This window comes from Babylonia areolata, chromosome 5 (genome assembly GCF_041734735.1).
Source record: "Babylonia areolata isolate BAREFJ2019XMU chromosome 5, ASM4173473v1, whole genome shotgun sequence".
NCBI classification, from domain to species: Eukaryota; Metazoa; Mollusca; class Gastropoda; order Neogastropoda; family Buccinidae; genus Babylonia; species Babylonia areolata.
In genome coordinates this window covers 35,775,310-35,792,703 of record NC_134880.1, presented here as the reverse complement: position 1 = coordinate 35,792,703, position 17,394 = coordinate 35,775,310, and the positions used below count along the sequence as shown (strand labels likewise).

General features: G+C 41.3%; 1 protein-coding gene across 3 annotated transcripts in view; it reads right to left on the bottom strand.

The window, feature by feature from the left end:
- LOC143282042 (secretory carrier-associated membrane protein 1-like) overlaps window positions 1-13,861 on the bottom strand; it is a 30,192-nt gene extending 16,331 nt beyond the window's left edge. For 2 of the 3 annotated variants that reach the window (XR_013055208.1, XM_076587472.1), the window contains exons 1-6: window positions 13,683-13,861; window positions 11,000-11,110; window positions 7,885-8,031; window positions 3,122-3,194; window positions 2,341-2,469; window positions 1,077-1,236 (exon numbers count right to left, since the gene is read on the bottom strand). Coding sequence is in view for 2 of the 3 variants with exons in the window: in XM_076587472.1 (XP_076443587.1) it covers window positions 1,077-1,236; window positions 2,341-2,469; window positions 3,122-3,194; window positions 7,885-8,031; window positions 11,000-11,110; window positions 13,683-13,730 (668 nt within the window). In the remaining variant the exon portion in view is untranslated. Of the gene's footprint in view, window positions 1-1,076; window positions 1,237-2,340; window positions 2,470-3,121; window positions 3,195-5,971; window positions 7,180-7,884; window positions 8,032-10,999; window positions 11,111-13,682 lie in introns of those variants that run through there. The other variant, XM_076587473.1, reaches the window with a different exon arrangement.
- Between the last annotated feature and the right edge of the window lie 3,533 nt (window positions 13,862-17,394).

The window sequence follows — 17,394 nt, the reverse complement described above, 5'->3', positions numbered from 1 at the left end:
GACAAAAACACAACCGTGTGCCACAACACACCACCACCACACAGACCTGGAGGCCTTGTAGAGTGGCTGGTATCAGCAGACAACAACAACACCACTCTACCATTCCACAAAACCACACCACAACACATCACAACACCACTACCACACAACAACACAACCACACGCCCCACACAACACCACATAACAGACCTGAAGGCCTTGTACCTGCAGATAATAACACACCACAACACAACACCACCATCATACACCCTACACAACACACCACCAACACTACACCACAGACCTGGAAGCCATCACCACAACCCCCCCCCCACCCCCACCCCCACACACACACCACAGCCCAAAGACAGACCTGAAGACCTTGTAGAGAGGCTGGTACCAGCAGACAACACCATCACTGCCACACACACACCACACCACTCCCACACCACAGGCTGACAGCCCACAGACAGAGAGAAGCCAGTACCAACAGACACCATCACTGCCACACACACACCACACCACACCACACCACCCCCACACCACAGTCCACAGACAAACCTGAAGAGGCCGGTACCAGCAGGCAACACCATCACTGCCACACACACCACACCACACCACACCACACCACCCCCACACCACAGTCCACAGACAGACCTGAAGAGGCCGGTACCAGCAGACAAGACCATCACTGCCACACACACTGCACCACACCACACCCACACACCCCCAAACACAGCCCACAGACAGACCTGAAGGCCTTGTAGAGAGGCTGATACCAGCAGACAACACCATCACTGCTACACACACCACACCACACCACACCACACCACACCACACCACCCCACACCACAGCCCACAGACAGACCTGAAGACCTTGTAGAGAGGCCGGTACCAGCAGACAACACCATCACTGCTACACACACCACACCACACCACCCCCACACACACCGCCACACCACCTCCACCCACACCACAGCCCACAGACAGACCTGAAGGCCTTGTAGAGAGGCCGGTACCAGCAGACAACACCATCACTCCCACCCCCCCCCACCCCCCCTCCACACTACACCACACACCACAGCCCACAGACAGACCTGAAGGCCTTGTAGAGAGGCCGGTACCAGCAGACGAAGGAGCATGGTGTGAAGAGGATGAACCAGAGGATGGACAGACCGAAGGTGGTGCCTCCATCAGCACTGACACAGAACCAGGCCAGGCTGGCCAGGATGTTGAGGAACAGCACCACCACGTGGACTGCACACACACACACACACAGAGTGACACACACATGCACGCACACACACACACACACACACACAGTGACACACACACGAAACACACACCAATGACAATGCCAATCATAATTTTTACTATAAATGTGTATAATTATCATCATTTTCAGTTGTGGAGAGTTCACAGAGGTTATCATCTTGCAGCTCAATGTGCTGTTCACACTTCACTCACACGAGTCATGCACTGGCCCACACACTATCAACAGCCATCCTCACACACACAGATTGTAGATCTATTCATTATCACTCTTTTGTCTGGCTCACTTTCTGACTGGCGTTTCATGCAGTGACTGTTTTCATTTTGTTTTGTTTGTTTACTGAAATACTCCCACCTTTCACTGATGACAAATTTCACTGTGCTGCATGCCAAAATAATTTCCCCACCCCCCAAAAAAAAGTTTGTAATCTTAAGTCAGTTTCATCTCCAAAACTATTGAAGAGTATAGTATGTGTTGTACACAGCAAGACACAAAATTAACTCACCATCTGAGTGTGTTATACCACACCACATCTCAGCACAGGTATAGGTCTCACAGCCCCACAGGTAATAAGACAAACCTGATGTGTGTCATACCACATCACATGTGCGTCATACCACACCACATCTCAACACAGGTATTGGTCTCACAGCCCCACAGGTAGTAGAAAAATATGACACGTGTCACACCACAGCACAAAACAAGCACTCACATCCCCACAGGTAGTAGACAAACTTGACACGTGTCACACCACATCACAAGACAGCACAAAACAAGCACTCACATCCCCATAGGTAGTAGACAAACATGACACATGTGTCACACCACATCACAAGACAGCACAAAACACACAAGAACTCACATCACCACAGGTAGTTGACAAGCATGACACATGTGTCACACCACATCACAAGACAGCACAAAACACACAAGAACTCACATCCCCACAGGTAGTAGACAAACATGACACATGTGTCACACCACATCACAAGACAACACAAAACAAGCACTCACATCCCCACAGGTAGTAGACAAACATGACACGTGTGTCACACCACATCACAAGACAGCACAAAACAAGCACTCACATCCCCACAGGTAGTAGACAAACTTGACAATTTTCTGGAACTCCAGGGGGATGTCAACGCTGAAGTCCTGGTAGAAGCAGGGTCCGAAGGGCATGAACTTGGGCAGAGGTGGCCAGTTGTTCTGGCGGTCTGAAATAAAACCCAGTGAAAATGTCCTCTCTATCACATCATGCACTGAACATCATCAACAATCAATCAAACACACTTGCACACAAAATAAGGTATGCATGTAAGCATGTACACAGACACAGACAGACATGCACACATGCAGACATGCTCACGTAAGAGATTAAAATCTATATTTTCTCTGCCATTTACAGTTTAATGAGTCTTGAACATGTGGAGCACTTTTTGAGCTTCGTTTGAGAAAAAAATGCTGAAATAAGTGTTCCTTACTATCAACTATTATTGTTATCATTATTGTTGTTATCCTTCTTCCTTTACTTCTTCTTCTTAGTATCATTATTATCATCATCATCATCATTACCGTCATCGTTTTTATATCATTATTGAGTCCAGAGGAAATCATCTTCCCCAACTTCACTGGCAGACTTGGCATTCGCTGTCAGGTTCTCCCCAGTGATGCAGAAAAAAGTGTAACTTTGTGACCTACATGTGAGGTCATATGAAGATTGCTCAGCAAACAGCAAGAGTGGAACTGTCTGCCCATTGTAATTCTCAGGCCAACCACCCTGCGCAGCCAAACCTGAAGTCCACAGCACAGAACACTATGGGCTAAAAAAACCCCACAAACACAAAAAACGAAACAAAACAGACTTACTTCCATTGGCAGCGGACAACTCTTTCAGTGCTTGTTCTTTTCTCTGGAGTTCCTCCGCCTTCTTCTCCAGCTCCTGCACACAGTGCCACACAACAATCAGCACACAGACACACACACACACACACACAAGTACACACACACACACACACACACACACACACACACACAGTGACACACACACACACAATACCATATATGTGTAGATAAAGATAACTTATATCAAACTGTTCATGCATACACACAAAAATGCCCCCAACCCCAAAAAACAACAACAAAAAACCCACAAAATATGTTGTTTTTTTCAATGAGAAAACAAAAATCAAACAAAGAAACAAAAAAAATAATGATTTTACATACAAGAGTAAACTGAAAAAATCTGTGATCTGTTACATTTCTTTTACCATGTCAGTGTTAATTCTAATGAAAAAACAACAGAGACACAAGAAGCAGTGGTCAACATTACAGTAACAATGATATGTTACAACAACAAACAATCTGCTGCCCTTCACTCTGATACAGCAATGGAAGAAAAAGTCCAGCAAAAGTGGTTATTTTTCAAACTATATTCCTATAACTGCCAGCATCGCATTTCTACTCTGAACTTCAATGTGACCCATACAGCATTTTATTTCACCTTTCAAGAATAAATCAGAAATATCTTCCACTTCTTCACATATTCATGCAATGGAGTCAAAACAATCAATCAAGTTCACTTTGTTTTTTAAACATCTATGTTCATCAGCCCAAGTAACAGTCCACAGATGGACAGACATATTCGCTGGCCACACAAGTCAAGTCTCTCTGAATGGAGAAACAAAAGCACAATATGAACTGAGAGTGGCATAAATGCACGCATAATTTCTTTGAAATGACAAACATTTCATATCCACAAACAGAAAGTGGCACGCTGACCCAAATTCACCATGTCTAAAAGAAACAAAATCATTACAGGTCAACAAATGGAGAGCTGCACACATGTATACACACAGTCGCAAATCTTATAAAACCTCTCAATCTTAACAAACAAAATTACTCAAACAAAAAAACAAAACAAACTTGCTATCTATTGCATGTTCTTAACAAAATTAGAAAAAAAGGCTAATGAATACTTACTGTTCTGTACTTTTGAACTAAATGAAAACAAGTTAAAAGAAAAAAAAAGATGCATACAAGCTGTACACAAACATCATTTGCTTTTGAAAATATGAACTGCTTACTGGCATGACTGTGTGAGTATATAATATACATGTGCGAAGGCATGTCTCAGTAAACATAAAAGCCTTTACACATGGATTATTTGATTCTGTAACTTTGGATAGTTTACTGCATGATTGCAAAGCATTTACAAGACCAGTGTAAAGGCATGTCTCAGTATGTCACTGAGTGTAACTATGCATGATCATTGTGTTTCTGTGCACGCTAGAATGTATCTATCAGTGTGAGGTGTATTTTTGTGTCTGGCTGTGAGCCCACAAATGCTTGTCAGTTGTCTATGCTACTGTAGGGGTGGGGGAGTGAGCAAAGGCATATAAATGTGCAAGTATTTGTCAGTGTATGCCTCTGTGTTAGTAAAACCAGTTTGTGTGTGTGTGTGTGTGTGTGTGTGTGTGTGTGTGTGTGCACGCACATGTGTGCATACATGTATGCATGCACATGTGCATGTGTGTGAACATGTATGTGCTGTACATGTGTGTGTATTTGTGTGAATCTATGTGCATGTGTCTGTGTGTATCACTGTGTACATGCAAACGTAAAACAGTGTTATTACTTGACAACTAAGAAAATGGATGTGCAAACTCTGTACTGAGTAGGGAAGAGTGTGTATGTGTTGGAGGGTAAAGTGGGGTGTTTATAGATAAGCAGGGGTAAAACAGGGACTCTGATCAGTTAAAGATCTTGGGGACACATGGTATTCTTACACAATTCTATGGGGTCTCAGACTGCCTTCAGAAGGTCACTCTAAAACTGCTTATCTTATATCAAATCTGCACTGCTATATGCATACCAAGGCAGGCAGATCTTCCAAGTGATAATCAACTGGGTTTCAGGGTCCAGATGTGGCAAAGAGAAACAAGTCCTCCTTGTAACAGACTACATTCCTAATGTTGAGATGGGCTGAAACTGGAATGCACTACTTTCATTCTCTACATGTGTCCTTGTTCTAAGGCCCAGGGACCAGCTTAATGAAAATGCAGAGCATCTTTCCATTTTCAAAGTGACAGAAATGAGTATCTGTGCATTATCAAAAGCCCTGGGAAAATCACTAAGATCTGGATGACAGTAGAATTCAATGCCCACATTCTTCTGGCGATGGACACTGAAAGGCATACATAAATCTCACACTTCTATCAGATCACTAGCGCTTTGTAACCGAGGCTGGCTTTCACAAAAAATGAAAAATGTTCCTCATTTCTTAGCAAAACAAAAAAAAACCCAATGAATCAATGCTTAATAAAATTCAGCTCTGCTAGCAATGCAGGGTCTCCTCTTGTGTGTGGCCTCCTGGCAACCTAATATCAGTGGTTCCCTGTGGACTGCCGATGCTGGGACTGTGATAAATGAACCCAGGTGTGGCCATGTATGAGGGGGGGGCGGGGGGGGGGGGGGGGGGGACTTGGAATAATGCCACTGAAATGGAGCAGGTGATCATGATGCGACCAAAAAGAAAAGAAACTGATGAAGCAAAGCAGAGGACATTACACAGCATATTTTTCACTCAATTTACATACAGGTGGCAGAGTGTGTGATGTAGTCATCAAGCAGAAAAGCACACAGTAAGAATAACAGGCTGGCAATGATCATGGGTGATGGAAAAAGATAGGCATGAGGGTGGAATGAAATGTCACCAACCTGAACCCTCTTGGATTCCTTTTCATTGCAATGTATACATGTGGCTATCACCTTCCTAAGGGCACAACACCAGGTGCATACATACCACACACATATGCACACATACACATACACACCCACACACATACACACTCACATTTATTACACACTCACATGTACACGCAAACACACACACCACGTTCACAGCAACGTAAATAAACACTGTATACTTTTCTTTTTTTGTGTGATTTTTTTTAACAATGTGTCAATCATTCAGCTCTGTCTTTCAGCTGACCACATGGGTACAACTGGCAGAAAATCCCAAAACTGAAAGACTTGGGGTACAGGGGCCTGTGAGGCCCCTCTTGGGGGCTTGTCCCCCACCTCCCTCTCCAACTCCCTCTCCCCGTAAAAAAACACAAAAAAAGCTGAATCACAAATATGGTTTTGAAGTCATTTGGGAGGCTCTCCTGCAATAAAAAATTGAAATGTTCAACCAGAGAAATAAAAAGTATCTTAAAAGGTGCATGGTAACTAAATGAATAGGTTACATCTTCTATAAACAGATACACATAAACTGAAAAAACAACAACACAAACCCCCCACATACATGCACACTTTTAAAGATCTTGAATGCTGAAATGGTGTGTATGTATGTGTGTTATTTTCAGCATACAAGTGTGTGTGTGTGTGTCTGTGTGTTCAACTGTGTGTGTTGTGAGAAAGAGAGGGGAGGACAGGGGGGGTGGGGAGGGGGGAAGGGCGTGGGGTGGGGGGGGAGAGCAAGTTATACATGTGCATGCTTTCAATACAACGTGACCTAAACTGTACTAAATCCGTTGCAGCTTGCCTGTCTGGTCCTTACTCAACCCATCCACTCAAGTGGCTGTGAAAGGACTTTCAGTGTGCAACATCTGACACAACATATCTCAGAAACAAGACTATCCTCAGACACATGTGTTCAGCTCAGCCAGAGTGAAGATTGATGGGGGTGAGCTGAGTGAGCTGGACTTCCTTGCTGCTGTCAGGAAGTGGAGTGAGGTCAACAGCAGGCTGAACAGCAGGTTTTTTTCTCTGTAAGTTACCTAAAATTGTATTATAAACACACACACACACACACAGATCAGCAGATTTTTTTCTCTGTAAGTTACCTAAAATTGTATTATAAATACACACACACACACAGAACGGCAGATCTTTTTCTCTGTAAGTTACCTAAAATTGTATTATAAATACATACACACACACACACACACACACACAGAACAGCAGAATTTTTTTCTCTGTAAGTTACCTAAAACTGTATTATAAACACACACACACACACACACATACACACACACACACACACACAGAACAGATGATTTTTTTCTCTGTAAGTTACCTAAAATTGTATTATAAACACACACACACACACACACACACACACACACACATACACAGATACACACAAAGAGAGAGATAATCAAATACATCATGTTTTTGATGGCTGCCGGAAAAAGAAGGCGCTAGTCAGGGGGGCAAAGGGGAGGTTACCTACTTCTGGGAGGTTATTGGCTGTAGCTACTTTCGTTTGCTAAGTATAGGCGGATAGTAGTTTGCACAGGACAGGAATGTCAGACCCCTGCTGGAGTCTGCACTAGTGGGTCACAGTTAAGTATGTGTAATTAAACATGTTTTTAGAGACATAATATTATTGCATGTTTCTACTTGTACATATAATTTGTTGACTGCTGTCAGTGTATGTCAATATGTTTTCATATTGGCATTTGCACCCTGTTTTTGTGACTGGTTGTATGGTGACCCACTGCTCATAAAATTGGTGGAATGATTTTGTGCTAACTCGGCCAGTTGACCCATACACTTTGGGTGGGGGATGGGAGTGAGGGGGGCAGAATGAACTCTTCTGTGAGCCTGTGCAGGTTGGCACTGACCTCTTGGCGCCGCTGCAGTTCACTGGTGTCCATCTTCTGCGCCCCGGACTGGGAGTAGGGCGGTGGGGGCTCCTCTGACGGCGTCATGATGGCTGGCTGGGTGGGCTGGGCAGGGCGAGGGGGAGGGACCACACCCCCTGTCTGGGTCTGAAAGCAACCATTCAAGTCGTCTATTCATAAATTTATTCATTGACATTTACCAATTTATCATTCTTGATCGCAGTTTAGCTGACCACAGAGGGCCATGCATTCATTTCATCTGACAGTAAAACAGTATCGCATAATGTGCAACTCTTTTTTTTTTTTTATCCATGCAGATACACATGTATGTAAATAAACATTCACTGATACAGTTTGAGAGTGAAAAAAAACACAAAAAAACGACTAGATTCAGTATGAGAAACTCAGAAAGAGGTAAGTTTATCCAACTGTCCATCTGGGAAAAAAAATCACACAGCCTAGGATATTAATTAATACTGTTGAATGCTTCACAAATTAACCACTGCTGACACACCAGCTAAGTAGCTACTTTGATGGCTGATTGCCAGTCAAACACCACTTTCAATCTGGTCTAAACTACAGCACTGTGGTTCAAACATCACACACACCACTTCCAAACTGGTCTGAACTACAGCACTGTGGTTCAAACATCACACACACCACTTCCAAACTGGTCTGAACTACAGCACTGTGGTTCAACCATCACACACACCACCTCCAATCTGGTCTGAACTACAGCACTGTGGTTCAAACATCACACACACCACTTCCAAACTGGTCTGAACTACAGCACTGTGGTTCAAACATCACACACACCACTTTCAATCTGGTCTGAACTACAGCACTGTGGTTCAACCATCACACACACCACCTCCAATCTGGTCTGAACTACAGCACTGTGGTTCAAACATCACACAGACCACTTCCAAACTGGTCTGAACTACAGCACTGTGGTTCAAACATCACACACACCACCTCCAAACACGTCAGAAAATACAGTACTGTGGTTCAAACATCACACAGACCACTTCCAAACCCGTCAGAAACTACAGCACTGTGGTTCAAACATCACATACACCACCTCCAAACCCGTCAGAAACTACAGCACTGTGGTTCAAACATCACACACACCACCTCCAAACCCGTCAGAAACTACAGTACTACGGTTCAAACATCACACACACCACCTCCAATCTGGTCTGAACTACAGCACTGTGGTTCAAACATCACACACACCACCCCCAAACCCGTCAGAAACTACAGTACTGTCAGTCTGTGGTTCAAACATCACACACACCACCTCCAAACCTGTCAGAAACTACAGTACTGTGGTTCAAACATCACACACACCACCTCCAAACCTGTCACAAACTACAGTACTGTGGTTCAAACACCAACCACATCAAGGACCACATGTCAGCATAAGCTGTCAATATGCAACACAAACAAATTAATGAAATAATTTTCAGTTCAGAAAAGAAAGTCACAGAAATGAGCAATGTATCAAATAAAAGGCTCACTGGGAGTAGCTATACTATTATACTATAGCAATACTCCTGATATTACCAGGCCCAGGAGCATCAATGTAACATCTTTGGGCATAAAGTGTCAATGTTAAGTGTTACTGTTACTGTGTTAGGCATTCATTTTATCTGATTTAAATAAATGAAAAAAAACAACAAACTTCCCCATGTACAGGGTTTAGCCACTTTAGGTTTGAACCTTGTCGCAGGTCACTGATGCATGTAAATATGAAATGACACTGTTTTGACGGCAAGCTGGTCACTTTGACTTATTGGTTTATCAGAAAATTGACTATGTGAAAAAGCCTTTCGGAGGTTTCACTGATATGCAAAATAATCATGACTGTGCTCTCAAAAAAAAAAAAAAAAAAAAAAAAAAAAAAAGTTACTGCCATTCCTGTGAAGTTCAATACTGAGTAGATGAACATTGCAAAACGAAACAAAAACACACAAACAAACAAAAAAAATATCAACTCTTGCACCACGAACCAGCTACACTTGCACAAAGCCATTGTTCTGTGTTGTGAAAAACAGGACTTTTGAGAGTGGGGAAACATAATACAATGTTTCGAAGTCAAAGTGAAAATGGTTTGTTAGGCCTTTGGCCCATACAAATGGAGATAATGTACAATCAATGAACACATTATATGCATTCCTGAACGCTTCTTTCCTTACTCTCTGAATGTACCTTGAACACAAATTTACTGAGTCTTAAAATTATGTCTTATTTTGCACAAGACAGCAGCAATGCTAGCTTGAATAATGAAGGAAGCATAATGCAGTGTGTGTGTGTGTGTGTGTGTGTGTGTGTGTGTGTGTGTGTGTGTGTGTGTGTGCATGCATAAGTGTGTGTCACAGAGAGCCTTTATCCCACTCAGACTCAAGAGTGAGTACAGGCTCAAATGACACACACACACACACACAAAACTAACTTATTGTCACTTAGTTAGACTTAGTTAGACACACTAATTCTCAACCATAAAGAGGCAAATCTCAGCAAAAAATCTCCTGCCCCAACTCAACATACCGGTAGATAACACACACTTATCACAGGTATGCAATGCACATCTTGTTCTGCATTGAAAGTATCCAGACTGGTGCCTGATAACAAGCAGTACAAAATAAGTGTCTACTTCCTGTGTCACAGTTTATGCACACTAACTGGAGAGAAAAAAAAATATATATATATTAAATCTAAATTTGATGATTCTTACTACCTTAGTTCATTGTAACATTTTATTATGTCATAGTCACATCATAGTCCAAATACAAATCAGTTGGTGGCGTTTGCTTAAAACTAGAATAATTTTTTTTTAAAGTTTTGATTCTATTTGTTCATACCAATATTTAAATTTTAATTACTATATCTGTCCAAACTGACCAACAAGAAACAAGAATGCATCATGACAAAATTTTTCAGTTCAGGACTAACCAACATTTGACTGTTCATGCCATCAACATTTTTGTGATTTTTCTCTTTACAGCTTTCCCTTTCTCTCTCTCTCTCTGATCTAGTTTGACTGATCATGACATTGTGAAATAACTTATACATTACAACAGACACAGAAATATCATATATTGTGTTCACTCACTCCACCCCCAGGGCGGGTCTGGTTGCGTTCCCCAAAGGGATTGTAATCATCGAGCATTCCTTGCTGTCGGTTGGCATTGCCTGACCCTGCTGCCTGCTGCACTGAAGGGTCCTGTCAGGTGAACACACAGTTTTCATTATCTTCTACACATTCATATTAAATCAATATGAAAAACATGTCACAGCAAAATGATTCAAAAAAACATTATTAAAAAAAAGTATCACATAGCTTATTTTAATGTAAGGGTGTAAATTTATAAATAATCAGTTATATAAATTTATAATATGTTGATGTTGAGCTCAGGCTTTGACATACACCCAATAGATGTGGAGGAATGTGGTGAACAGTTCTTGCATGCAGCGCCCCAAAGATCCTTCACAGAGTTAAAGAAGAAGAATGGACGTATAGAACTTTAATGGCTAAGTTATGAATTACAATAACCTAGTTTCATACACAAAATGTTATCTTCTAGTTCTACCCATTAGTAGTTCTGATAATCACAATGAAATGTTTCAGTATGAGGATACTGAATTTCAATCTAATAATCATACATCATTAAAGGAAAATAAAGAAATAAAATAAAAATGACAATGCTGAAGACTCATCTAATCACAATCAACATTAAATCTATACAATGTTGATATGTTTTTTTGTTAACTTTAAGTTAAACCTGACTGTGCTGAATGATAATCTAACAAGAAAAAAAAAAAGATCAAAGTTCAACTTCAAATATCATTCATTGATATCCTGACATGTGCTCCATTCGAACATGATTGAATTATGAAACGGCACCCCTTCATTTAACTTTTTTCTTCTTCTTCTTTATTAAAAAAAAAAAAAAAAAAAAAAAAAAAAAATCTGTCTTTTTTTTAACATGCTACACAGCTCTTGTTTTACTGTCATCATTTTACCTATGTAAAACAACAGTATTTTATATTATATTCACAACCATACTGTTCAAGTGGGCTGTAGTATACTGTTAGCTTAAGATTTTGAATTTCTAATTAGGGACACAGGTTAAATGTTGCTCTTTTTTTTATGGGTGACAACTGAATCTCAGTAACCTGAACTGTAACATATATCGATTTGTGAGTCCTAAATCATGTTTCTGAATTACTGAATGAGTGAATCAGACTACACTTGAACAGTTGAAGTGTTGTTTTTTTTTAGTTTGGCATCCATAAATAACTTAGCAAGTTGTTTGTTTGCTTGTTTTCAACTTTCAACATCATTTCAAATCAGTCAATCTGTTGAGAGTAGTGTTAACTAAATGTAAAAAAGAGAGAAAGAAAATGAAAATAATGAAAAAAAAAATCATCTGTTTGAAAATTTTGTTCACACACACACACACACACACACACACACACACACACACACATTCACAGTGTATCAAACACACACACACACACACACACATCATTATGTATGCATACAGAAACTGAGACTGACAGATCCCATCACACACTACACATGTGCAATTCACATGATGAGTGCATGCTTGATTACAATACATACACAATGACAATGTGTGTGTACACAACACAATTAATGATTTATTCATATTCTGTCACTTTCACTTTCATAATTCACAACTGGGGTGGACAGGTGGTGGCATGAATTATGGCCACAGCTATCACAGATGTGGCACTGGCAGTCCACATAGCTACACTGAGAATGAGATTGAGAAACCATGAGAGAACAATGGAATGAGAGACTGAGTTATGAAAGAGAACTACTGTTGTATAAGTTTAATTATCCAGTTCACTGAATTACTTAAAGAAAAAAAGGGGGAAAAAAAGAAAAGAAAAGAAGGCATTACAGAAGACTGAGAAGTAGAACTAGAAGAATGAAAAATGATAAGTTGATTGCCTAATCAAAATCTGTAGAAATTTGATCATTTAATATTAGACTGTTTATGAGCATAAGCAAATCAAGCTAATCCATGTATTTTGATTATAAATCAAGTTCAGAGATTCACTTTATAATAATGTGTCTACTGCATAAAATCCCTTACAAATGCTTGAGGATGGAGACTGATAAATTGGCAGCACAATCAAAAGCAGCAAAATTTACAATTCAATCCACTCTGATAAAGTATGTATCATACAAAATTAATAACTGCTGCAGACAAGTAAAAATTGTCTATCATGATCATTGTATCAAAAGCAACTGAATTGAACACAATTTAATAGAAAACAAACTGCTATTATGCTGAAATTGTACATGCTGATCCATTCAGCTACAGGATATGTGTATAATGTACTGCTCAAGTAAATCTGCCTTTCACATTAAAACGATATATATATATATATATATATATATATTATATATATATATATATATATGACTATGTGTGCTGACTTCAACTATACTGAAATACTTATTCTGTCATTCATATTCAGTGTACCTGACCCCCATCCAGATGGTGTGGGTGGGGGAATATCGATTGTGAAACATTTACTCTTCGGTACTCGTACTTAATATCTAGACAAACCTATCTAGCTATATCATGTGTGTGTAGTGTAGCCTACATATGCAGAACTACAGTAACAATTAAGTTGCCATCATTGATCAGCCTCAGCATACTGTCACATTATTTGTGACATTACTGTTGTCGGCAAAGGTTGAGCCATTGACGAAACTAGAATCGCCTAGAATGCAGCAACCAGCAAAAATTACTTACGGCAAAAGGGTTAGCTGCGCGTGGATCGGCAAAAGGGTTGCTGTCCATTGTTATTTCTTCAGACAGTCCGTCGGCTAAAGTTATTTGGGAAGACGATGATGACGTGATAGTCACAGACAAGAAGTTGTGTACATTTCCTAGTGTTGCGACGGAAAGACGTTTTCATCCATGTGAAATTAGTTATGACGCATGCGCATTATGAAAAGTCATGTGTGTATGTACTGTTGCAGTTGTTAGGCGCATTAGTCATGCGAGTTAATGCAATCTATCGTTGAATGAACACTGATGATGATCTATGGTGTAACAATTGTAAAGGAACAGATTTAGAAAATAGTGCATTAAAAACGCGTATCATTTGCATATATTCAGAAAATTTTACTTCCGGACCGGTTCGTAAGCCACACCACAAACTCAAAAAGGCCCAAACATTTTTATGCTGAAGCAGTTGTTGCAACGGCAGAATCTCATCAAAAGCAGCAGTTGGAGTTTTAGTTTCTTGGGGATGCGTCACTGCGTTCGGACAAAGCTATATACACTGCACCACAATCGTTCGGCGTTCAAATGCGCTGTGAGATGTAACAACCAACGAGTAGACATGCGTTAATTTTAATCACTAAAACCAAAAACATGCACGCATAACTGTGTATTATACAGACCCAGCTGAGTCCCACCAAACACAAAGAGATAAATGAAAAAACTGGGCGGAAATGATGGCACTGAGATGCATTGGTATCAGTGACCCAGTCTGATTATCAGAGTATGGATATACAACTGATATAGGCCTCCTATTTCATAATAAAAGCGAAAATGTACCCAAACAGCAATACTCCCGAAGCTATCACTTCAAGCTATTAATGCTTTAAGAAGAAGAAGAACTAAAGAAGATTACAACAACAACAACAACAACAACAAAAAGGAAAAAAAAGGGGGGAAAACTCACGGTTTCCTAGGTTTAAAACACAATATTCGACCCAGCCCTCGGTTCATAGCACAGGATTGCAGTTGGGCCAACAGCAAAGTGAGAGCTGTATGATCAATGGTTTCTCCACTGCAATGGGAAGTCATTTAAAGCTTATAGTCTTTTGTGAAGGATTATCAATTACTCTGAATATAGGAGGAAAGAATACTTTGGCTCTTAGTGCCGAGTGCAGCCTTGGGAGCTAGTCGGCCTTTATGGACCATCCCACAGCCAACTGTCCTGAAACCTTCTGGGCCGAGAGAGTGGGGATGTAACTTGGGCAAGACACTTTTCACAAAAATCGAATTCCAGTGCAGATAGGACAGCAGATGCCTCCGCTCCTGTTCTGGTGGTCATAGTCGGACACGACTGATATCATTTATACAAAAGCTGAAATATAGATATAAATATATTTTTAAAAAGAAGAAGAAAAACAAAACATATATTGCCTGTATTAAACTCGATTAAGAAGAATCAGAAGATATTTACTTTATGTCCACAGGATCCGACTATATCATATATTCAGACTGAAGACATTTCTGTCCCTGGGTTATTTATTACTTCAAACTACGATACAACAATAATGTAGTGTATGTATTCATTACACCGACTTGCTTCGAATATCCATTTGTTTATACCAACAACCGGGTGGGGTGAGCACAAACAATAAATGCTTCGAAATTATTTTTTAATCACCGAAAGACTGAAACGTAGATATTTCAGAAACATTTTTTTCTTGGAGAAGAAACAAAGAGAGAGAAGAAAGGTTGGGCTCTGTGGAGGAGCTGCTCTTTGCTCGCGGGTAGCAAGCCTGATGAGCACTCCACTGTGTAAAACTGCTGTTGCTTGCTGTGCATCCTGACCTAGCCTTTGGAGGAGTAAAATATATAGCAATGGCAGAAGCAGCAGGAAAGAGTTCCAGCTGGATCTGGTCGAGGAAGAATGAAAGTAAACTTCATAAGGATTAAATTTTCCCTACTCAAACTAGGTATACGATGGCTCAGTGGTTAAAACGTCTGCCAGAAAAGGTGACTCAGTCCTGAAGTGGCGACCACACTGGAGGCGCGGGTTCGAGCCTGCTGAGGACCCGGGGGAAAAAAAGGCAATAGCTACAAGTTGTTCAAAGAAGAGATGCTCCCAGGATTCACCGAAAGGGGGAGAGAGAATGATGAATCCATCGGCGCCAACAGAATCACGACTGGAAACGGTAAACGGACTACCGGATTTCAGAACTGACGGAATTCCCATGTGCCTGTGGGCGGAAATTCTCCACTGAGCGTGGCATGAAGATCCACTGACAGGACCAAAAAGATGTTGTATGAAGAATCTGACGAATGCTCAGCAGTGCGCTGCACCAGCAGATAAAAGGTCGGAAAACCAAGGCCAGGATTCAGACTACAGTGCCAAGGACATCCACGCTGATAATTCAGACGAATCAATGTACAAGATCTTGAAGCCAAACGTTAGAAACTTAACTTGCGGCCTGCAAGTGCAAAAACGGAATGGGAAAAGTTAGACCAGAAAATAGTTAGAAAACTTGATGCGCTGATGGGAAAGAGCACCTTGGAACACAAGTTAGCCACCTACGGAGATATCGTGTACGCAACCTGTCGGGAAAGAGAGTGGGAGTGAAAGAACCAAAGGGAGTGAAAGAACCAAAGACAAGAACACCTCCTTAAAAATCCAGGCGACAACGAGAAATTGACAAAATCCGAAATGCAAAAAGAAAGCTCAAGAAAACGACGAAGACAGCTTCAGAATTTGAGAAGCAGGGCTTACAAAAACTTTGGCCTGAATGCAAAGCACAGTGCCCTCAGTAAAACAAAATCAGCAAGGAGGAAAATGAGCAGAAAGAAGAAGACACAAGACTGCTTCTTCTGAGACCCATTTCAGTTCGCCAGGAAACTGTTCAAGCAGCCCAAATCAGGGACACTCACAGTGGAGAAAGAAACACTTGAAAAGCACCCCAGGAAAACATATTCTGATCCACAAAGCAAGAAACCACTAGATCCAACCAAGCCATTCCAACGGTGTCAGATGAACCAGTCAAGAGCCTTGGAAGGTGGTATGACGATTCCCTGAATGACACAAAAAGAGGAAAGGAAACCAAGCAGCAGACAGCAGAAGAAAGCCTGCATATCATAGACCAGTGTGGCCTTCCTGGCAAATACAAAGTGTGGTGCCTACAGTCCATGCTGATACCAAAGCTCATGTGGCCTTTCCTGATATATGATATCAGCTGTAGCACAGTTGAGTCGATTGAGGCGAAGATCAACAAGTACACACGCAAATGGCTTGGTGTCCTACCTGGTCTCACTGACGTGGCACTCTACTGTCGCCAAGCAAAGCTGAGGCTACCTCTGAAGTCCCTTGTCGAAGAACCCAAGCTGAAGACTGGCAGAAAATGGAAAGTCAGGGAGGCAGTCAGTGCAGCAAAAGAAAGCCTTAAGACGAAGTAAATAATAGGACACACCCAAACCAACAGACAAGGCCGGGGTCAACAAAGATGGAATGGTGGTCCATGGCAAGGGGAAAGCAAAAAGATACATGATCATACAGGAGATCAAGAAGGAAGAGGATGATAAAGAGTCCAGAAGGCAGCCCAGCAAGGCCAGCAGGGGCAGTGGACAACATGGGAAAATGCACTCCAAAGGAGCCTCAGCTGGAGCGACATGAGGAACATGGCCCCACTGAGGATCAACTTCATCCTAAGATCTGTGTACGACCTCCTTCCCTCGAATACAAACTTGGTGA